This window comes from Rasamsonia byssochlamydoides (genome assembly GCF_041956645.1).
Source record: "Rasamsonia byssochlamydoides strain NRRL 3658 unplaced genomic scaffold VTN77scaffold_3, whole genome shotgun sequence".
NCBI classification, from domain to species: domain Eukaryota; kingdom Fungi; phylum Ascomycota; class Eurotiomycetes; order Eurotiales; family Trichocomaceae; genus Rasamsonia; species Rasamsonia byssochlamydoides.
The window spans coordinates 470,926-492,270 of record NW_027192386.1 but is presented as its reverse complement, the minus strand read 5'-3'; the positions used below and the strand labels follow the sequence as shown (position 1 = coordinate 492,270).

General features: G+C 50.8%; 8 protein-coding genes across 8 annotated transcripts; 2 read left to right on the top strand and 6 right to left on the bottom strand.

Moving 5' to 3' along the window:
- Positions 1–674: 674 nt before the first annotated feature.
- Positions 675–3,137, bottom strand: VTN77DRAFT_4237 (uncharacterized protein; the record flags this gene model as incomplete). The annotated part of the gene is made up of 1 exon (XM_069420274.1): positions 675–3,137. The coding sequence occupies one exon, from the start codon at positions 3,135–3,137 to the stop codon at positions 675–677; it is 2,463 nt and encodes an 820-aa protein (XP_069281908.1).
- A 1,342-nt stretch (positions 3,138–4,479) lies between these two features.
- VTN77DRAFT_4236 (uncharacterized protein) lies at positions 4,480–4,915 on the bottom strand (the record flags this gene model as incomplete). The annotated part of the gene is made up of 2 exons (XM_069420273.1): positions 4,480–4,645; positions 4,740–4,915. The coding sequence occupies 2 exons, from the start codon at positions 4,913–4,915 to the stop codon at positions 4,480–4,482; spliced, it is 342 nt and encodes a 113-aa protein (XP_069281907.1).
- A 355-nt stretch (positions 4,916–5,270) lies between these two features.
- On the top strand, positions 5,271–7,167 carry VTN77DRAFT_4235 (uncharacterized protein; the record flags this gene model as incomplete). Its single annotated transcript, XM_069420272.1, has 5 exons — positions 5,271–5,301; positions 5,390–6,540; positions 6,598–6,747; positions 6,800–6,898; positions 6,955–7,167. 5 exons carry the CDS (start codon positions 5,271–5,273, stop codon positions 7,165–7,167), a joined length of 1,644 nt encoding a protein of 547 aa, XP_069281906.1.
- Positions 7,168–8,267: 1,100 nt separating this feature from the next.
- VTN77DRAFT_4234 (uncharacterized protein) lies at positions 8,268–9,855 on the top strand (the record flags this gene model as incomplete). Its single annotated transcript, XM_069420271.1, has 7 exons — positions 8,268–8,490; positions 8,557–8,588; positions 8,650–8,721; positions 8,833–9,129; positions 9,210–9,284; positions 9,360–9,762; positions 9,836–9,855. 7 exons carry the CDS (start codon positions 8,268–8,270, stop codon positions 9,853–9,855), a joined length of 1,122 nt encoding a protein of 373 aa, XP_069281905.1.
- Positions 9,856–10,200: 345 nt separating this feature from the next.
- VTN77DRAFT_4233 (uncharacterized protein) lies at positions 10,201–11,446 on the bottom strand (the record flags this gene model as incomplete). The annotated part of the gene is made up of 2 exons (XM_069420270.1): positions 10,201–10,767; positions 11,225–11,446. The coding sequence occupies 2 exons, from the start codon at positions 11,444–11,446 to the stop codon at positions 10,201–10,203; spliced, it is 789 nt and encodes a 262-aa protein (XP_069281904.1).
- A 1,384-nt stretch (positions 11,447–12,830) lies between these two features.
- Positions 12,831–14,173, bottom strand: VTN77DRAFT_4232 (uncharacterized protein; the record flags this gene model as incomplete). Its single annotated transcript, XM_069420269.1, has 4 exons — positions 12,831–12,860; positions 12,935–13,722; positions 13,773–13,947; positions 14,009–14,173. The coding sequence occupies 4 exons, from the start codon at positions 14,171–14,173 to the stop codon at positions 12,831–12,833; spliced, it is 1,158 nt and encodes a 385-aa protein (XP_069281903.1).
- A 740-nt stretch (positions 14,174–14,913) lies between these two features.
- VTN77DRAFT_4231 (uncharacterized protein) lies at positions 14,914–17,460 on the bottom strand (the record flags this gene model as incomplete). Its single annotated transcript, XM_069420268.1, has 3 exons — positions 14,914–16,718; positions 16,782–16,958; positions 17,016–17,460. 3 exons carry the CDS (start codon positions 17,458–17,460, stop codon positions 14,914–14,916), a joined length of 2,427 nt encoding a protein of 808 aa, XP_069281902.1.
- Positions 17,461–18,436: 976 nt separating this feature from the next.
- On the bottom strand, positions 18,437–21,341 carry VTN77DRAFT_4230 (uncharacterized protein; the record flags this gene model as incomplete). The annotated part of the gene is made up of 4 exons (XM_069420267.1): positions 18,437–19,678; positions 19,732–20,004; positions 20,222–21,019; positions 21,114–21,341. The coding sequence occupies 4 exons, from the start codon at positions 21,339–21,341 to the stop codon at positions 18,437–18,439; spliced, it is 2,541 nt and encodes an 846-aa protein (XP_069281901.1).
- Between the last annotated feature and the right edge of the window lie 4 nt (positions 21,342–21,345).

The following is a 21,345-nucleotide window of genomic DNA, read 5'->3' as shown; positions in this document are numbered from 1 at the left end:
GTCACTTGGCTGGTAAACAGCAGCAAGGCTCTTAAGAGACAACACAGTCCACCATCAGAAGAGTAAGATCAGCAATATGGACATTTCATGATGGTTATTATTGATGTAGCTTCATTTAGCTGTCAAAAGAAACATATTTCTTCTGGTGGCGTAGTGGTAGTTGTAGATGTTCATTGTTGTTCGCCCCTTCCGCTCCAGTAGTAACATTGGTGGATCCCATCCAGGTCACATGATACCAGTCAAGGCATTGACCTCTGAGTGAAGGGTAGAAGTGATAACTATAACCACGGACATAAGATATTATTTTATAGGAGTGTGGCAGCTAGTGATAGCCACAGACTGAATAGGCATTCCTATTCACTGACCCAAAGTCTTTCACCAACTCAGTACATTATAAGTAACAAACATGACAGTACAAAGTAATTTATAGTACAGTATCAGAAGCATTAAAATTGAGAATCAGGAAAAACTAGAAGAAATTCATCACTCTGTTCTCATCTTCTTATCTGTCATGAAAATATATATGTAGGATTGGTATCAAGTTAAGAGTCTAGAATAGATCATAACTGACTTGCACTTCAATATACTTCAGAATATGCAGACATTCCATAGCTAGATCCAAAAAGGAAATTGCCGTGAATTGTTGTCCATCTCACACTCCACCGTACATTCATTCAGTTAGCAGCGGGTTCTTCCCGAGTCTGCGGGATTTCCTCCTCTTGATAAGGCGGAGGGGCAAGCTCCCCCTCCTCGACCCAGACCTTGCGCAACTCGTTCTCGATCTCTTCGCGGCGTCGCTTCCATTCCTCTACATTGTCGAGTCGCTTGCGCAATTCTTGTAATTCCTTCTCGACGCCTAACTTTTCCTTCTCGGTCCCGATCCTCTCGAATTCCCATTCCTCGCCATCCAATCCAAGGCCGAGGGTGAGTTGGAAAGTGTGATATTTCTTCAGTGATGCACGAGTCGAGATCGTAATCAGCGTTATTCCTTTCTGCTTTGCACGTTCGTAGAGCAAACCCTCAACGTCTGAAGACACCGCGGAGGTGCCTTCGTCGATAAAAGCATAACGCGGCTCATGATAGAACAGCCTTGCCATGGCCATCCGCTGTTTCTCTCCGCCGCTTAGGACGTCCTTCCACTCCTTCCGGCAATCCCAGCCACCCTCCCGCTCGGGAAGGTACCCCAGATGGACCTCATTCAAGATCCTGCCGAGCTCAGCATCTGTCCGGCCGTTCTCGCGCATATCCATCTCACTGTGAGGATAGATGACTTGATCGCGCAGCGTTCCAACACTCAGATAGGGCCGCTGCGGCAAGAACATGATGCCATCCGTGCCAAAGCCCCGAGGCCGACTCACCAAACCCCGGTACACAGGCCACAATCCGGCAACGATGCGAGCGATAGCGGACTTTCCAACTCCGTTGGGGCCCGAAATTAGGAGATGTTCCCCAGAGTGGACGATGAATGACAAAGACTCGAGGAGCTCATCACCCCCTTGTGGATAGAGTGACGGTGCGACGATAGGAACATGCTCCAGACGGACACCATCGAAGCCATTGTGGATCGTACCCTGGACATCCGACAAGGAATACAATTCAGGATGGCTACCACGAGGCTGATAATACGCGTTGGCATGGACTCTGTGCAGCGTAGCTACGAGCGTGTAGACGCGCGATGTGTAGCCCGCCAACTCCGAAAGATCCTTGATGCTGTACATCATGCGACCCCCAGCATCGGCCAACGATAACATCAGACGCTTGTTCGTAATGAACTCCTTCATGCGGCCTCGTTCGCGACCGGACTGCTCCGCGGTACCAGCTAATTCCATGACACCGCCCAGTCCTCCCCACGCCGGGAGGAACACAGGCAGAGACGTTATAAGATATCCAAAGGCCGACCAAGAATATTTCAAGATGAAATCTTCCAGCATATTGTACCGGATCTTAAGACTGTAGATGCCTTTCATCCACCGCTGCAGATCCCTGAAGCTCTTGGACAAAAAGAGCCTCTCGATGTCCGCACCACCGTAAAAAGCGATTTCCTCCGCATTGGCAAGGAGTCGGGAATGCAGACCTCTGAAATCACCTTCCTTTTTACCCTCGACAGCCTTTAGTTTTCCAAATGGCGGGGACACCTTGCGGAGCACGGTCGCAGTACCAAAGTAGCCGCTCAAAATTCCGGCCAGGGCTAGGGGTCCCAGAGAACGATAGAGCTGATAATTGAAGACGATTAGATCCACAAATGGCTTCCCCAGGGAGGAATACAAAGCCGCAGCGGATGCACAGAAAAGGGTCAGGTCTTGGGTGATGAACTGATCGGCGCCCTGGCCAACGCCACCATCCAAGTTGGACAGTTTGTAGTAATTCATGTTGTCGTTGAGATAAAGATCATGAATGTATCTCGTGAGCCGCGTTCGGAACGCTATCGATATCTTTGACTGGAGGAATTTGATCATTGCATTCGTGTAGGATGCGAATGTTCCAATGCCACACCATTTAATGATTCCCCAGATAAAGGCGCGTCCCTTGCCGGCGACAAGATCTCTGACGATCTCACCGTCCAGCCTGGCAACGACTAAGGACAGGTATGTTCGCAGCATGAGGAAAAAACCATGGCTCATCAACAGACCTGTTTCCTTGCAGTTCCACCTCGGGATCATTATGCTCATCAGGCTAAGGAACTGGTGCAGAAAGGCCAGGTTCAACCCGGGCTTCGTCGACGGCGGAGGGATCTGAGAGACAGACTCCCCATCACTCAGACGAGCTGCTCGAGGGGGATTGAGGAACAGTCTGCGGTGTGCGTCAAAGGTGGTCGGCTTTGTCGGATGGATGGTGACTTTGGACGTCAGGTTGTCCCGGTACGGGACGTAGATGATCCTCGATCCATCCTTCCCTCGAAGTCCCGAGTTCCTGCGCAGCATCCGTCTACCCTGTGCGAGCTCCCTGGACCGCTCTCGGAGCCATGTGTAGCCGCCATACCCCGATACGATGATCGACAGAAGCAGCGCGACCGTTGCGATCAGTTTGGCGGTTTTTGACGTGCGCCGGACGCGAGAACGAAGGAGCTCGGCATAATGGTGGTACAGAGCGACGAGGGGATCCTCGGGACGTCGAAGGGTTGATTGAGCAGCCATCATGTGCAGGCTGATTGCTGTCAAACGCCAGCGTTTTGTCGCGAGTCCGTGTCACTGAGAGGACCGACTTCGGTCATAGCAACTGCTGCGCATGCTTGTCGAGGACGTATTGGAATCCGTGCAATTTCCTTTAGATCACAGACGAAGGTTCAGTTTGAGGGATGATCGTGGTAGAGTAGAGTAGGAGGAAGGCTGGATTGAATTAAGCAGGGACAGCGGGTGTGACGTCGCTGTGGTTGATTTGCATGTGATGGCCTCGGCCAACCTGCGCTGGGGACTGCCGTCTCACGTGCGGGGGCAGGATGCCCAACTCAATTCCCAGCTAGGAGAGAATTTCTGGAAAGAGGGCCAAAAATAAATAAAGAATCATGCCAAGAACCAAGAAAATAGAGTCTTTGTCTCCAGGCACAAAACTACGCGTCCATGACAATTGAAGGTTCTGTTGATACCCATGTCTACTCAGATCTCGGGAGGGGCCACATGCGGAGATGCCGAGGCCTGGGGAAGCTCTGCGCTTGTAGTATCACAGAATAGCATGCGAAGCAGCTGACATTGTACACAGTATCTGTGTCTCGTTGATCGTGGGTTGAGGCAGACAAGCTACATGTCTCATATCTGCCAGTCCTTTGTTCTTGCCAGCTGTCACTCCCACCGGAGGAGTGGCTGGGCTGCCAGGCGGGAAATATTCGGAGTCCTAGGAAGGGTTGAAGGTTCCTCATTATATACCTAGGTGGTATTGGAGTGTTCCTCGTTAACTTAGATACGTCTGATGCTCAATGACAAAGGAATTAAGCTGGACTCGTTGGCCTTTCCTGCGATGCCGAAATATTCCGACGCTCAACTACTGGTATCTATCAGCGTATCCCAAAGAGAGTGATCTCGTGGTTAGGTACTCTTCAGGATGGGCTGCTCCATAGTCATATACGACAGCAATAATTATTTAAATTATGTCTTTCAGCCTCCGTCTCTGATGCTGCCATGAATAGTACAGTATGGAATACTCCGTACTCCGCAGAGTCTGACTTGTCACCGGGAATGCACCCGCCATTCTTGCATCACACCATTTCCAGACGATGGCAAACCTTACACTGCGCGCTGCACACCACCATCTTGAGGGACTACTATCAGCTGCGGCATAAAAAGCTCGTGGCTGTAGAATAATGCCTGTATCTTCGTAGACAATAATCCTTCAATTCTGGGTTGTTGCTTTCCCTGTCATCTGTCTACAACGTTGGATCGCGGATCAAGCCCTGCGCCCCACAGACAAGAACAACCAGTTATGAACTGCTATGAGTATGGAGTATGGCTCACCCGCAGGGCAACAACCTTGTGCCAGAGTCACAGCCTAAAGTCGATCGCTCCCGAAGATCGCCCAGTCATCCAGCGAATAATTGAGGGGAACCCCAATCCAGTCCTTTGTCGCTGTTCGCAGGGCCAGAATCCAGGCCCTGTCGCGGCCGACTTGTCCGGCTGGGGGGCCTGCAGAACGGCCGCAAGCGCCGTGGGAGTGACTGTCACACTCTCCCAGCTTCTAACTAAAGAATTAGGTACTTAATTGGCTGTCCTGTATGATCCTGGCAGCGTAGTCAGTCCGTATCCAGCCACAGGGCTTCCCTCCATCGCAGCCCAAAAGGGTGTGCGGCCTCGGGCTCTCCTGCACGGGCAAATCGTTGTCCGCGGGCTGCTTGAAGCGTCCACGCGCTGCCATTGATGCCATCTGATGCGAGGTTATCTTCCAGGCCACGCTCTGACCACGACTTCCCCAGTCTTCCTGCGTCCATTTGACTGCTCTTGCTGCTTGTTTCTCCTCGTTCTGCGGTTTTGTGATCCGCCCTTCTTGGCAGTTCTCCGGTGCAGCGCACTAGCCATCAGGGCCCGCTCGGGAGAGCTAAAGCCCTGCCAGGAGGCGCAACTGCTACCTTTCCACCGCGTGAGCGGAAGGAGGAGGACTTCACCTCCGACTCAGGCAAGAATCTCCTTCATTGCCGAGCCCTTCTGGGAGCGCTTCGTACGTTCGGGACATTCTTGTGGCCTGCTCCTGCTGCGGCTGCTTTTGAGAAGCTCGTTCTGCCGCCCCCAATGACAGAGCGAGACTCCTCACCATCCGCTCAGGAGTTGATAGCCCAAGCAGTTCCGATGACCACAACACCCGAGAACCACGACTCCAGTGAGTATCTGTTGCATCTCATATGATTGCCGCTGGCATCGCAAAGAGCGTGATACTTACTAAAACTCTCTCCTTATGTGCTGTTCAGACCCAGCGCCTTTGCAACCGTCCGTCGATGAGGTGAAGACTCCGCAACCTCCGTCGGATGATGGACCCTCTGCCGCCCAGACTTCGTCGCCCTCCGGCTCTGCCCCAGGGCAGAACTCGGCAGCGCCCAGCAGGCCCAAGAAAAAGCGTTCGCTGCTCCTTGTGCCGACTCGGACCTCGTCCAGGGGAAGCAAGCACCCCTCATCCGATGTGACAAGCGAGACCGTGCAGGATGAATCAGGGAACGCACGATCGAACTTGCGAACGAACCTGGCGAAAAGACGGAGAGATCGAAGCAAAGCAAGCAGCAGGAGATCTCAGCGAAATCAGCAGGATCCGTCGCCGCACGCAGAGCAACCCAAGATCAGCAGTCCGGAAGACTACGACTACTCCAGGTCAGATAGGAAAAGCAAAGCGTCAACAAGATTTTTCGCCATCTTGAATTGCTGTAGTTCGTCACGCCCGGACAATGAGGATCCAGAGCTCCCTGCCAAGAGAGCCGAGAACAGACAAACGGTCCAGGCTCGATCACCATCCACGGTCGAGAAGGCAGATGGTAGTGCTGCGGAGTCGAGTACGGCGGATTCAAAGGAGCATAGTCCGTTCGGTGATGAAAAGACTAAATTCACAGTCGATTCTGATGCCTCCAAGCCGCAGACAGAAGATGAGCCAGGTGTGGGAGCTGGAGGACAAGATGCGGCGTCACGGTTGCAAGAGCAGGTCGCCGAGCCAGCTGTTGGTGGTCCTAGTTCTGTGCAGGATCAAACTGTAACGCAGCGGCAACAAGCAGACGTCTCAAACAAGTTTCTTGCAGCAGGCCCAGAAGCGGAGAACAAAGATGTCAGCCTGGCCACAGTAGAGGAGGAGGTTACTTCTGATCAGACCAGGTCATCCCAGGATCTGAGAGACAATCACGACATCACCATGACAGACGCTCCCGCTACCCAAGATGCTGCAGAAGAGCAAACTGGACCTGCTTCCCAAGAGGAGACTGTTATGCAACAACCTGTTAACCTTCCCCCTCCGGGTCCGCCCGCTACGACAGGCAAGGAAGGCCGGCAATGGCTACTACCTCCGCCTTTGCCACATCTTAAAGACCGCAAATGTCTGGTTCTCGACTTGGATGAGACGCTCGTCCACAGCAGTTTTAAGGTATACATTCTTGTCTCCATCGACGCATGCAGCTTACTGAGTATTCCGGCATTACAGGTTCTCGAAAGAGCGGATTTCACCATTCCTGTGGAGATTGAAGGACAATGGCATAATATCTATGTGATCAAGCGACCGGGCGTCGATCAGTTCATGAAACGTGTTGGCGAGTTATATGAAGTGGTCGTGTTCACTGCGTCGGTTTCCAAGGTGAGTTTCACTCTGGCCTTCTGTCATGGCTGCCCCTGACGCCCAATGGCAGTACGGCGATCCACTGTTGGATCAGTTGGACATCCATAATGTCGTCCACCACCGGTTATTCAGAGACAGCTGCTACAACCATCAGGGCAACTACGTCAAGGTCAGTGCTTTGGTGCGTTTTGGAGATGGTGGTGATCTCCTAACTGGAAATTACAGGACCTTTCTCAAGTTGGTCGAGACCTCAAGGACACGATCATCATTGATAATTCGCCGACATCATACATATTCCATCCTCAACATGCGATACCCATCAGTAGCTGGTTTTCCGATGCTCATGACAACGAGCTTCTCGATCTCATTCCAGTCCTCGAAGATCTTGCCGGTTCCCAAGTCCAAGACGTGAGCTTGGTACTGGACGTTGCATTATAGTTCCCTTCTCTCCGTTCTTTGGTTTTTTTTTTTTGCTCTTGAATATTTACATGTCACATCCATGCAGACTGAATTTCGCAATACCCCGTTTCCTTTTTTTTTCCCTTAATTCTTCTTCAAAAGTTTCCGACACCCAGAGACCCTCAGACAAATGGCGAAGGAGTGAAATGTCAAGGGTACTTGTGCATGGAGGTTCGGAGCTGGATAACTTTTCCCCCATTTAGCGTCTGGTAGTGTTCGGCATGTTTTCTTTTCTGGCTCACTGTTTCAGCGGCAGTGTCCGCTCGTCGTGCTCCGAGCGAGCTTTCTTAATTTCGATTTTCTTTTGCATTAAAAGGGCGTCTGATTGTGGTCATCAGCCAAGATTTGCTCGGCTAATGTATTCGCTCTCCTCTTTTTCTTCTTTACACTTTTGTTACACATCCATGACCATATTCCCCCATTTCCTTGCTGTGTTTTGTGCTAGTCCTTACTGTCTTCCATTCCTCAACACTTTTACTTTCATACAGTGACCATGAGTTAGTCAGTGGAATCTTACTCGAGTTTTGACGTATCTGCGGATGAATCGAAATCGTCACACGGCCTTTGCAAGTCCGACGTCAAATTATTCTGCCCTCTCCAGATGTCTGTACTGTAATGTACATGTACTTCACTGATCGCAACATGCGTGATGTACATACAAAATTACTTTCCACTAAAGAAAAGCCATTACCTTTCTCATCGATTCTCATCAAGTAGTTCAGAATTATTGATTGTTCAAGGCATTAGAACATTGATATCGAGAGTAGAATGCTTGGCTGACGGGGTGTTTGTGCTGTTGCAAAAGAGACAAACACCGCCGTTTACGGCAATGTGGGGAAGTCAAGGTAATCGTACAAAGAAACGAGTCGTCTGAGATACATACAAGTCCGATCCAGCATCCCATCTCCCCATCTTCCTTGTTCATTTCTCGGACATACAAGCTAAAACGACAACAGCTCTGTTATATCTATAACTTTCCTCAAAATAGATCGATCTCCGACAAGGCGAACCCAATCTCGCCGCCTATACCTAAGCTTTTACGCATTGTGCAAGTTTCCCCGCATTCCGGTACCATCATCATGTCGGACGCGGAACCCGCGTCTCGGTCGCCCGAGGTCGACGACCAACAACAGCACCCAGGGCCAGCAGACGAAGAAGCTATGAAGGATAATAGCTCTGGGCAGGATGGCAAGCCGAGGGGTGACGAGCGGCGTGCGGTTGTCACGAACCCGGAGGCCGGTGAGGATCCGGACCGCTCGGACGAGGAAGGTCCGCCGGTGGAGGAGATTGAGGCTGATGAGGGTATGTATGCACTCCGGGCGTCTGTGGAGTGTATTGTACTGACATATGGCCTTTTTTGTCTTTCAGATCTTCTTGAGGGCGAGGATGAGAATGTCGACGTGTGTAGCCATTGCCTCAAGCCGTCACTGCGATGACATCCCGCTGACTTGGAAGTCTTAGGATATTGACCTCGTCCACTGCCGAATAACGTCCATACCTGCGCTGAAATTGGAGCGGTTCAACAAGCTGGAGGTATCGTCTCTTTCTTTCGTTTACTGTGCTCCCTTCCTCCAGATGATGATGTGAAATAGCAAGAACAAACTTGCTAATGCAGAAACTCTCTCTTGATATTTATCTATGTAGAAACTATGTCTCCGCCAGAACCAAATCACTCGCATCGCATTCCCTCCAAACCTCGGTCCTACCCTCACCGAACTCGATCTCTACGACAACCTCATCTCGCACATCAAGGGTCTCGACGACCTCACCAACCTGACCAGTCTCGATCTCAGCTTCAACAAGATCAAACACATCAAGAACATCTCGCACCTGAAGAAGCTGAGGGATCTCTATTTCGTCCAGAACAAGATCTCGAAGATCGAAGGGCTGGATGGGTTGACGGAGTTGAGGAATCTTGAGCTGGGCGCTAATAGAATTAGGGTATGATCACAGGTTGCATGCAGGCTATGCCTTTCATTCTATATAGGGATCAATTTTGCTAACTATAACTTTTCCGCTAGGAAATCGAGAACCTGGAGACATTGACAGCTCTAGAGCAACTATGGTTGGGGAAGAATAAGATTACAGAGATGAAGGTAGATATCTAGCGAGTCCTCTTGCACGATTATCTGATCTGCCTAACTCTTAATTCTTTTTTTGTGACACTGCAGAACCTCTCCACCCTCGAGAATCTCAGAATCCTTTCGATTCAGTCAAATCGTCTCACCAGCATCACCGGCCTCTCGGGTCTGAAAAACCTCGAAGAGCTATATCTATCCCACAACGCCATCACCAGTCTATCTGGACTTGAATCCAACACTGCTCTTCGTGTCTTGGACTTCTCGAACAATCGAGTGTCAAAACTCGAAAACATCTCGCATCTCAAACGCCTGGAGGAGCTGTGGGCGTCCAACAATGAGCTGTCTAGCTTCGAGGAGGTGGAGCGCGAGCTCCGAGATAAAGAGGATTTGCAGACGGTCTACTTCGAGGGGAATCCGCTGCAGACGAGAGGGCCGGCGGTGTATCGGAATAAGGTGCGGCTAGCCCTGCCGCAAGTGAAACAGATAGACGCAAGTAAGTATTTTCTTTTCTGCCGTTTCTCCGTCAACCCATTCGGAGCTTGACTAATCCGTTACTTCCGCTTCAGCTTATGTGAAACTCGGATAAATCTGTGCAAGTCAGCGAACATCCAGGTTCGTTCGCCAGACGATGTATTCAGTTATGTCCTTTCCAGCGGAGCATCTACACGCCCCATAGCTATCAGATCACGGAGGACATGAAACAGAAGAGATCGAAGCGTTAAACGGGATGACAAACATGTAAGCCATGCGAATGGCAGCATCAAATGGAAGATGCTCACGTCCCAGTCCCAGTGGTTGTGCCCAAAGTGCGTCGTGCTCTGCTGTTGTTCTCTGGCATCAAATTCGTCAATTTTAGGATTTGCGCTTTCATCCGCGAGCGAAGAAAATGGTAAAAAAAAAATCTCAGGCCTCGGAAGGTCAACAAAATTGTTCAGCTCTTCCAATGTTGTTCTACCTCGAGGGATTGATCATCATCTTTTCTGGAACCTTCAGCCCGGAGCATTTGTCTTCGCAGCAACCTCTTCTGCCTTCTCCTTATCCAGTACCTGTCCAATCCTTCTCGATACAGCCTCTCCAGAGATGTGGCGCCTAGCATTTCGTTTTTCTGTCGGAAATACCACAGCTCCGGTGCATCGGCGGGGGTTTTTGATGCCCACGAGCAATCTGCGAGTCCATGATGCGGGATACCGCTGTTGAGCAGGTCTTGATACTGGAAGCTGTCCTCGATGTGAAAGGGTCCATGGTAAGGGTTCTCCTTCATCAGGGCTTCGTGGTCGTGATGGGATTCCTGAATTTCGCATGTAAATTTGCTGGGTCGTTCAATTGAGTCATATTTGGCCAGGGGGTCTGCCGCGAGCACATGTTCGTTAACAGATTTGGGAGGGTTGATACGCTTTGGAATCGAGACGGTTAGAGGCGAAGCCCCAATGGCGCGGGCAGCTGACTCTTGTGTCTCGAAGATGGCAAGACTGGTTGCCTGGGGGTCGTCGACGTTGCCCTATATCAATTAAATTTAAGATACAGTTCCACAGTTTGAAGAGATAGAGAAAGAAGACAGAGGATGACAATAAACCCGAATAAAAGGGAAAGATGCACTCATGAAGAAATCCCTCCAGGTGGAATATTAAGGCACGATTTCGCTCTCAAATAATAAACGACTTGCCTTGACTCTTAAAAAAAAAAGTAGAGAGGAAAAGAGAAAAGAAGGGATAGAGGGAAGATTGAACAGATTGACCGTAGTATGGAAACAACAGGTGTAAAAAAACAATCAAGCAAGACAGTAACATCATCACCCCTTCCGATAAGAAAGACGAATAGGACCAAATCAAGATTACACCCAGAGTTTGAGCAAACCAAAACACAGAGAAAAGGATAAAAAGAAAGTTCAAACAGGGACGAAGAAAATTGACCTATCCGTCTTTACACCGAAGTATTATTTATTATGCATAACTTACCCGCAAATGTCGAAACGTCACCACCTCCCCAAACTTCTGCAGAGCCTTGAGGATCAATCTGCTCTCGGAGATATTGCGTGGGCGGGGTGTCGTTGTTATCTGGACCTGCTTCGTCAGGGTACGATAGCCCGCTTTTGCTACCGCTGCTTTTGCTGCTGCTGCGGCTGACACGGAGCGGAGGGCAGATGATGATGATGATCTGAGTGAGAATAAGAAGGACATGCTGGCCGACACAGCTTGCTCAACAAACGACCTGACAGACTCCGCAATTGGATTATGTATTCTTTCTTGCGACTTTCAATGCGAGAGAAATGGGTGAGAAGCTAGATCGATTGAATAGGAAACTGCTCAGGTAAAAATCTATGTATGTAGATGTTCTGTTCTGAAAGGAGACCCGCTCTTTCCTGCCAGGCATATTATTCGGAGGGAGTCTCGGCACGGTTCATCCGCTTAACCTTCCGCGAGTCATCAACGATCAACCACCCATAAAGGTACTACCTAGGTACATTACATCCTACTCATCTTCTCAGCCACAAAGAGAGAATGATGCTATGTGCGGCTTGATCAAAGATGCATTATGACTGACTGCACTTAGAAGGAGATTTTCCCCATCCAGAAGGAATCATCTACGAATATCAAATTCAATGCTACAGGACTTTCCCTGCATGACGCGTCACATGACGTCTCTGTTTGTCTTTTGCTCACCTCAGTATCTACTCTTGAGTGGCCTTAGGCTCAAGCACTCTGATAATTATGGAGGAGCTCCTCCATCGTCAGTCCGAGCTTTGTTTATGGGCTCAATCTTCCTCGTCTGGTCGAAGTGGACACTCCCGTATCTCAAGTGAAGGTCCCCGGTTCGATGTCTTTGTCGTCCACTCTTGGGGTCGTCCCACCGGACAGAACGGTTTTTCCTTTCTTTTCTGCCTCATGTAGGTGCTAACTTAATACTGTAGCTAAAAGTTGGTTAGGATGTTCAGTTTAGCTACCTACCTAACCTACAGTAGACAGCTAAGTCTGGTTTAGGTATATAGGTAGGTATAATGGTATATAGGTAGGTAGGTAGTTCACGTTCCTCAGTTCAATTCCGATCATAATCCGTCGTCTATCAACTCTTTTCTTAGAGTAAGTATTATTTATAGAATTGACTATCTTTCTTACAAGGTGACTGACCGGCCACATCATCCTCCTCTCCTCATATACGTGGAAGATACAATAAATATGGATTCTAATCAAGATTGTGCACAGATTGACGGCAGAATCTAATCAGTCATTGCCATTTATTTATCCATTGACTAGACTGGACTGGACTGTCTGTCTGTCTATGCAAGTGTCATTCATCATGAGCAATCCTTACTTACATGCATATACAGGTATAGGTATATGATATATGCATACATGTACTGTTCTTTGAAGTAGATAAGTCATAAACCCAACTCGACTGGTGCTGAACCCGACACGACAAGCAAGCAAGCACTCCGTCAAGACAGACGAAGACTTGCTTGCGAATACACTATTGCACTGAGTGTGTGCTAATCGGGGCAGGCACTAGTGAGATAGGATGAGATTTGTGGAGCGGCCAAAGGGAAATGGAAATAAATCCTCTAGTCTATGCGAAGATCGGGATGTACATTCCGTACTGTTTTAAAAAAAAAAAAGTTAGTGGCTTCTAGAATGGAGGATCATACTCTGAGAAAGCTGCAGAGAACTTACGCTGACCGGGTTGTTGAATCGAAGGTTCCTGTTCAACGCGCTCAACGCCTCAATGTCGCTGGCCTCCAGGTTCCATCCCGTCACGTCCAGGTTCTGCGCCAGGCGACCCGGGTTGTTGCTCTTGGGGATGACGGCGATGTTGCGCTGCGTGGCCCAGCGCAACAGGACCTGCGCAGGCGTCTTGCCGTGCTTCTCGGCAATCGACTTGACGGTCGAGTGCTCAAACAGCAGAGGCGTGTCCTTGGCCTCCTTGTGGTCCAGCTCCAGGAAACTCACCGGGCCGAACGACGAGTACGCCGTCACGGCGATGCCCTCCTTCTGCACATACTCAATCAGACCCTGCTGGGTGAGGTAGGGGTGGTGCTCGATCTGAAGCGTGGCAGGACGGATGCGGGCGTAGCGCAGGAGATCCATGATCAGCTGGGCGCTGAAGTTGCTGATACCAATGCTGCGGGCCAGCTTCTTGTCGACCAGAGACTCCATGGCCGTCCACGTCTCCTGGATCGTGGCGTTGCTGAATTCGATCTTCCCATCGCTACCGCTCCAGCCCGGCGGGTACCGTTCAGACGGGTCGACGTATTTCAATGCGACCGGGAAGTGGATGAGGTAGAGGTCAAAGTAGTCAATGCCCCAGTCGGCCAGCTGCTTCCGGGCGATCGGCTCAACCTTGTCGGCCTCGTGGAAGGTGTTCCACAGCTTGGACACGATGAAGAGCTCTTCACGCTTCACAATGCCTTCCTTGATGGCGCGAGCCACACCTTGGCCGGCTTCAACTTCGTTGCCATAGTCTGCGCCGAGTCAGTCACTGCGTTTAAATCGAGCACCGCCGGGCACCTACCGCATGCGCCGTCAAACAGGCGGTAGCCAGCCTTGATGGCTTCGTAGACCTGGTCCGCGCAGGTGTCATTGTTGACCTTCCACAGACCAAAGCCCACAAGGGGCATGTCGTAGCCGCTGTTCAGCTTGATGGTTGGCGTGGCCATTTTGGTATATGTTCGGACTTGGTTGAAGGGCTGCAAGAAACAAAGTCAGGTTCAAGTCGCCAGCGGAATGGAAAGAGGACAGCTGACTTACAGGACGACTCAGATTCAGACGCGGCGAATGGGTTCGGGGAGGAAAGGAGTGGTAGGAGCACGCAGGACGCTTTAAGATAAGACAGGATCGAGGCCCTGAAACCGCCCTGGCCGTTCCCCTGACAGTCGCTGCCAGCAAAATTTTTCGGAGCCCCTCCATTGTCATCGAATTATCCTAAAGGGAAGGCTAATTAGACAGCAAGTCAATTCGTTCACCAACGTGACCCCCACTGAAGCGGGGGAGGGGTAATCGAATGAAGGTATATATTTCTGGGCGGCAAAACACTGACTGAGGCCGGACGAGTCAGGACCGAGTCCCGGCGGGCGACAGGCGATACGCATCATTGTACGCCAAATATAGACAAAGGATCCAGTCCCGAGTCTCCGCCGGAGAAGAAAGAGACCAATCAAGACCACGGCATTCGGATGGAAAGAAGGTGAAGCTGGTGATAGACGAGGTGGATGGGGAACCGGTTAAATTGAGGTTAAAATGGAGGTGGGCCAGCGTTTGCTCCGGCTAAAGTCGCTCACCCACCACGAATGAGACCTGTCAATTCGGTTGCAAAGCTCCAGTGGATCCTGCTTATCTACTATCATAATATCCTTAATGCTTATTCTTTTTCCCGGGCGGGTCTAAGATGGTATGACCTGGATGATCATCCAGGATCAAGGATTCAAGACGATCACTACATAATATTGCAGAGCCAGTAATCAAGCAAAGAAGTATGTAATTAGAGACTAAGCTAAGTCAGACTACCTATTTCCGTTCAAAAATGGTAAAATCCCGAATCTATGTCAAGAAGAGAATTGTCGAGCCATATCCAAAGAAAACAGCAAAAAAATCACGAACTCCCACTCTGGAACTCCTATGGGCATCAACCACTCATTAAAGATTAATCATTATCATTAGACCGTTTCGACGGCAGGACCTGCCGCGTATGCAGTACTCGTATGGTCAGGACCGGAGACAGAGACATTCAGATTTTGATCGGTCGGCACACCACCCACCAGCTTGTCCATGAGGTCATCCGGAGGCATGATCCCGTCTAGTCCACCCCCCTGATGGTGCTCACGGGACACGGGGACCTGGTGGTGGCCGCTGGTAGATGGGAAGTGCAGGTGGTTGTAACTACCACCTGCAAGATCAGGATGGATCGCGGGCGCTGGAGGCTCCCACAGTGGTGCATGGGTATGGCTGATATCGTGCATGGGGGAGGCGGTTGTCCCGAAGATGGAGTTCAGGACGTTGTGGTTGTTGTCATGAATGGGTTGGGGTTGCATAAAATGGCTGCCAGGGCCGCCCATCCCATAACCCCCCAGGTGAGGATGCGAAGATAAGGGGAGATCATGGACATTGTACATCACCGGGCCCGCCGTCGACACGGCGATGCTGCCAGGTTGGGATGTTTCCTGGGCGAAACAGGGGAAAGGGTCGAGCACCGAGCTCACCGAGGTCTTGTCCTCAAGGCCATCCTCGGGTTTGCTCATGCTGTTCAGAAAGTCGTACGACCCTGGTGTGGTAAAAATGTTTGTGACATGATCCTGCGTATCGGGATACATGGGCCATGGCTGCTGCAAAGTCATGGTAGGATGATGATGATGCATCAGGCCATTTTGCGGTGCAGCAGGATACACATTCTGCGGGGGTTTTGTTGTGGAAAGCATCGTATCCAGTGACAGAGGGGGCAGGTCGACTGCCGTCGCAGGTCGTGGACTGTTGGTCGTGTTTCGCGCCGGGGGAGGGATCAATCGCCTCCAGGTGGTCGTACCCACCTCCCCAGGCCGGGTCTGACGGAACTTCCAAAGGAGAATTGCCATCCTCTTACTCTCGTCCCCTTGATTATTGGCATTGACGTTGTCGGACAATCGGCGATGACTCGGTGGAGTGGCCCGGAGCTCTTGCACAGCAGAGAGAGACCGGAAGAACTGCCGGGTATGCTCGTCAGCAGCTTGAGCAGCTTCTGGCTGCCCAGAATCTTCTGCCATCCGTTTCTCCTGGGTCAGTTGAGTGAACAGCTTGGCCCACCACGAAGACTCGAAGAGAGGCTTGATCTTCGTGGAGGAAGCCTTTGGAAGATCGTGATAAGTCTCCAGCATCTTCTGGCCGTCTTCGTAGATGTGGGTGCTGCATGTCCAATCTTCCATCTGGCTCACCATCGAGATGTCACCGGCAGCTGGGTGTGCAAAGTCAAGATCCAGCTGGATCCCCAGTCGGGAACCCGAAGGAGGGAAATCATCCATCAGTTGGAGGTTCACCTCGAGAAGGATCACGTCGCAATCCAAAGAAGGAGCATTGGTATCATCAATCAAAGAAGCGAGATGGGGAAAGGACGAGCGCCAGCCCACCAGATTTTCCAAGGGCATAGGAAGGGCAACCGGGCGGTGCTGATCTCCTTGAAGGCGAGTGTACACATGCAACGCCTTGTCGATCCGATTTGCTTGCTGAGGAGCGCTCACCCACATGTCGAAGTTAAACGCATGGATCTGATGCGAGTTCCCGTCATAAACGTTTGACCCAAGGGTGAGATGGGGAGGAGGCAGCTCCCCGTTGTACGGCTGCACGGAAGTGGCAGGATCGGAATAAGAAGGCCGAAGCTGACCGTTGTTGACGTTACTCGACATCTGATGGTCAATGGAAGTTTGGCATGGCGGAGTAGTCGTGGGAGGCTTTGTATTCGGTATGTTTGGCTTTTCCCGGACAAGTCTTTCCCCTGTACGCGAATGAGCTTTCTCGTCCTATCAACCTTTTTTCAGGTAGCTAGATAGGAACATACAGTCAGGATCACCCTTTAGGAACGAATCTAGAACTTGCAGGTGACTTGACACCTGCTTCCTAGTTCGTCTCTTTCCAGTCAACTTGTATATATATTCGGCAATCAGTTCATTTCGCCCGTATGACTTTCCACGTTCCGACCATTTCCTCCTCCCCATAGGAGGATTTGCTTCCAGTGCTATTGCATCGTCAGCCTTCGGGACAGACAATGTCACAGTCTTCAGTGACGACTCACCTAGCTGGAAGGCATCCTCCAAAGCATCCGACCAGACAGGCTCCCCATCCTTGCCGGTGTCACGGCGAGGTCGTGCCCTGTATTCGAGATACTTTTGGGACCTCAGATAGCTTCTTTTCGAACGAAGGAGGGCGATGGGGGTGGGTTGGGCTGCAGACTGAATCCGCCGAAGCTTTTTGGCTTGCAACCGTGCCGCGAGAGTGTCACTATCATGGACACTGGTAGTAGGTACCGAATTGATAGGAGCCGGAGCCTGAGAGTATCCCAGAGCCAAAGGCTGGAACTGCTTTTCATGACTTCCATCCTCTCCATTCGTAGTGCTCTCCGAGTATGACTGTACATTGCCCGAGGTGTCTTGGAGCGCTCGATCAGAACCGGTTGCAACACTCTCCAATGTTGGCTGCGTGGTCTGGGATACAACACACTGAGGTTGCCACTCAGCCATGGCGCGGACCAGGACGAACTTCTCGCAAGAATGATGCCAGAATTCCAGACGGAGAAGAACGAGGGCCGCAATGCCAATGGCCTTACACAGTCATCCAACACACAGGAACGACAACAACAAAGATCAAGAACGCAAAATGCTACAGGAGAATGAGAATGTTGGGAACTTGGAAAGAGAATGTGAGTGTGGGAGCAGACAACATGTTTATAGAAGGCCATTCCCTTCCCCTGTGGAAGGGCTAGACAACAGGCCCAAGCTACCTTGCTACAATTTGTTTGCTTCTCCCCTTTACAGTAGTCCTGTTCTCTGATCGCGAGCGCGGCGGGGACCGTGTCGTGAGAGTCGCCCATTCGGGAGAACTGGCGAGGAGGACTCAGAGGTGGTGGCTATCCTTGCCGCCGAGATTAGGGTTGTAGAGAAAGGGCACGATGTAAAGACGATGGGTGAAGCAAGGGGGCCGGAACAGTACGGTCCAGTCAAGAGCTGCTCGGAGATTTTTTGCATGACGAAGTAGAGGATGACGGTAGAGGCTCAAAGCTGGTACTTAGAGAGAGGTTGTGATAGAGGTGGCGACAACGGTCGAAGAATGTAAGTCATCCAACAGAATCCTCCGATTTCGCGGCCAAAGAATGCTGCCGTATCGAAGAGAACGTTGACTGGAATGTAGGTCGACCCTCGGAGGGAGCGGATCTGTTTGCTAGTATCCTCCCAGCGAGGGTGCAAGTAGGAACCAGGAAGGATTGAAAAGGGTGTGGACAAGGAGGTATCTAGGTAGGTGTCATCACTTGCATTGCATTGCACTGCACGAGGTCCTTTTGCTGCGCGCGCGCTACACTGACAGCAGCCCTAAAGAAGGAGAACGTGTCGAAGGAGAACGAGGTGAAGCAACTAAGACCCGCCAAGCAAGGGATGGAGAGCTCAACAACACACCTTGGACAATTCTCCTGAATTCTCCCTACCCACAGGATCAAAGGACCTAATCTTCCTCGTTCTCCTGCGCCCCTACAACGAATTTCTTCCTGTCGGTTCGCATAAGACTCTGTAGTTTCACCCTGTCTACCTGCTGCCCCATCTTCTTTTCGATCTTCTGGATCTCCTCTTCCGGGTCTACAGCGTCTTCGGATGCGTATTCCAGCACCAGTTTCCTGCCCAGAAGATGCGTGTTTTTCAACGCATCCATGGCATTCTCCGCTTCGCGGGCGCTTACAAAATCAGCAAATGCGAAACCGCGCGCCGTTCTATCGAATTTCTTGGGAACCCGCACAGAGCGAAGTTGCCCGTAAGCGCCAAATAAGGCCCGGACATCCTTCTTCGTGGCTTGGAACGGAAGATTTTTGATGATAATCTTCGTTCTCTTCGCGGCGATTTTCTTCGCCGTGTCCTCTCGTCTCCTCTCCTCTGCGGCATCCATGCCCTTGTGGGACATTTTAACGACGAGCTCATGCTGGTCAAGATTGTAGCCATTCATGGCGGCGAGAGCGGCTTGCGCCTGAGCCTTAGTACGAAACTCGACGAAGCCGAAACCCATACTGAGAGTCTCACCCGGCCGCTTCGGGTCGGGTTTTGTTTTAACCTTGGCTGATAAGAAGCCATCCAAAGGCTGAAACACCTCTGCTAGTCTTGCACTTGTGGTGGCAAAATTCAAGTTGCGTACGTAGAGCGTCGAAGTGAGCAACCCATTTTCGGGTTCATTGTCATCTGCTGCGGTGAACGTGTCCGCAGTAGAGAAGCCTTGAGATTTGGCCTTCGTTTCAGGAACCTTTGTCTCAGGGACCGCGGTCGGCGCTGTCGCCGGCGTGTCGAATAGATCCTTCGGTGCGCGTTCCAGAAATAGAATCGAATCACCCAATTTTCGATAGGCGAGACCTCTGAAAGCCTTCTGTGCCTCGTCCGCTCTCGCAAACTCAACAATAGCAATAGTACCACTTGGAGGCATCAGTAAACGAGTTAACTGACCATACTGTTCAAAGAGCTTCCTCAAATCGCTCGCCGTCACGCCATATGAGAAGTTCTTCACGAGAATGGCTGTGTTCCCCCGTTCTCGTTGCTTAAACGAGTCCAGATTGACTCCATTCGCGGAAAAATACGCTTTTGTTTCCTGGATTACGTGGGTTTCCGCGTGCGCTTGCTTTACAGCGGCGTCTGAGGATGTCGGGTCAAGAAGGTCTGCTTTGGAGACTCCGAGTCTCTCTGCTACAGATGACATTACAGCGTCCGCCTGTGTTTTCAGTTAATAATCTGCACCTACACGTTTCAACTTTGATGACTTACATTCATGTAAAGGGAGTTCCAGTTGAACGTTGAGGAAGATGCCTCCATCTTACGCCTTATTTGCTTTTGCTTCTTCAATGGCAGCTTTGACAGCTCATATTCATCTATCTTGTATGTTTTCTTGGCGGTAGCTGGTAAGACATGGAGCAGGCGACCCTGGAAGTCTTTCCCATCCAAGGCCTTGTAGGCATTGACTGCGGAAGAGGGATCCACATATTGCACATAAGCAAAGCCTTTGCTTGTTGACGAACGCGTATCAAACGCGACGTGTATCTAGGGAGGCGAAGTTAGTGATTTGTCTCGACACTGAGTGAATAAATCATTGCATGACATGGGATGACGCTCTTCAGATCTCACGAAGCATCTACTAAATACCCGTTCCTGGTAACATCATGTGCGTTGCATCAGATGTCCCTATCAGGATGATCATCACGAGAGCGAGGCTGGGTGATAACACAGGACTTTGTCAACGCATGGGTCAGACACTTACTTCTTCGATCTTTCCAAATGGCGAGAAGACTGGATCAAGATCCGCTTCAGTTGCATCATATGGCAAATTCCGTATAAAAAGGCGCGCAGAACTGCGAATCAACGCAGTATCCGCATCAACATCTTTCTCACCAGTCTCACCCGACTCAGGTTGATCTCGAGTTCCCGACGTCTCAGGCGCGACTTCTCGTCCCGAGGCTGGGCTTTCTCTTCGATCCTCACCCCCCGCGTCAGGAACCTTTTGTACGTCATGCTCCGCTTGCTCTTCCTCGTCAAGAAGACCCAGGAGCCGACTCGTCTTAGACCGCAGCCAGTCTGCATCTGACTGTGGTTGGTCTTGACCTAGAGGTTCGGCAGGAGGCTCTTGAGCTCCTGCTTCTTGATGACTTTCGCCCTCACTGTTGGGTAATCTGTTCGGTGGCACTTGCTCTTGGGTCTCAGTCCGAGATGAGCCACGAACAGTATGTCCCTCTGCAAGGCCTGATGTTTTATTTTTCTCTTCAGTCTTCTGCTTCTTCCTTTGGATCTCAGGGAGTTCCTCGCTAGAGTTATCAGCACCTCCAGGCGGTTGACTGGTCGTTGGAGGAACGAGGGATGTAGTGATGTCCTCGTCATTCGCCCAGGTCTTCGTCTTGGAGGGACGCTGCATCACAGTAAGATATTCCTGGAGTTTAGGATCATGCTGAACATCCTCATCTCGCTTGCGTTTTAGATTATTCACGTTAGATGAATTGTCGTTGTGAGATTGCTTCCCGTGCTTCCCAGTGGAGGTTGAATTTCCATCATTCTCTCCATGTGCCTGTAGTATTGGTCAGTTCCAGGACCATCTTGATCCGTCAGCTCGCACAATGATCAGAAGCAGCACAGGGAAGGGATGTCACACAAACACTCACTGGGCGGGCGATCTCCACCGAGATCTTCGACATCCTAATGTATGTCTTGTTAAAATAATCCACCGCTTGCTTCGCGATGGTGGCATTCTTGAAGCCCACAAAGCCGATGCGGCGTTTGGGAATGACATGTGCGTCAGTTACATGAAACCGACTTGAAAAATGTTTTCCAAGCTCTTGGTTGGTGAGCGTTGGCGGAAGGCCAGACACAAACACTCTTGTGCCCTCCATGGCT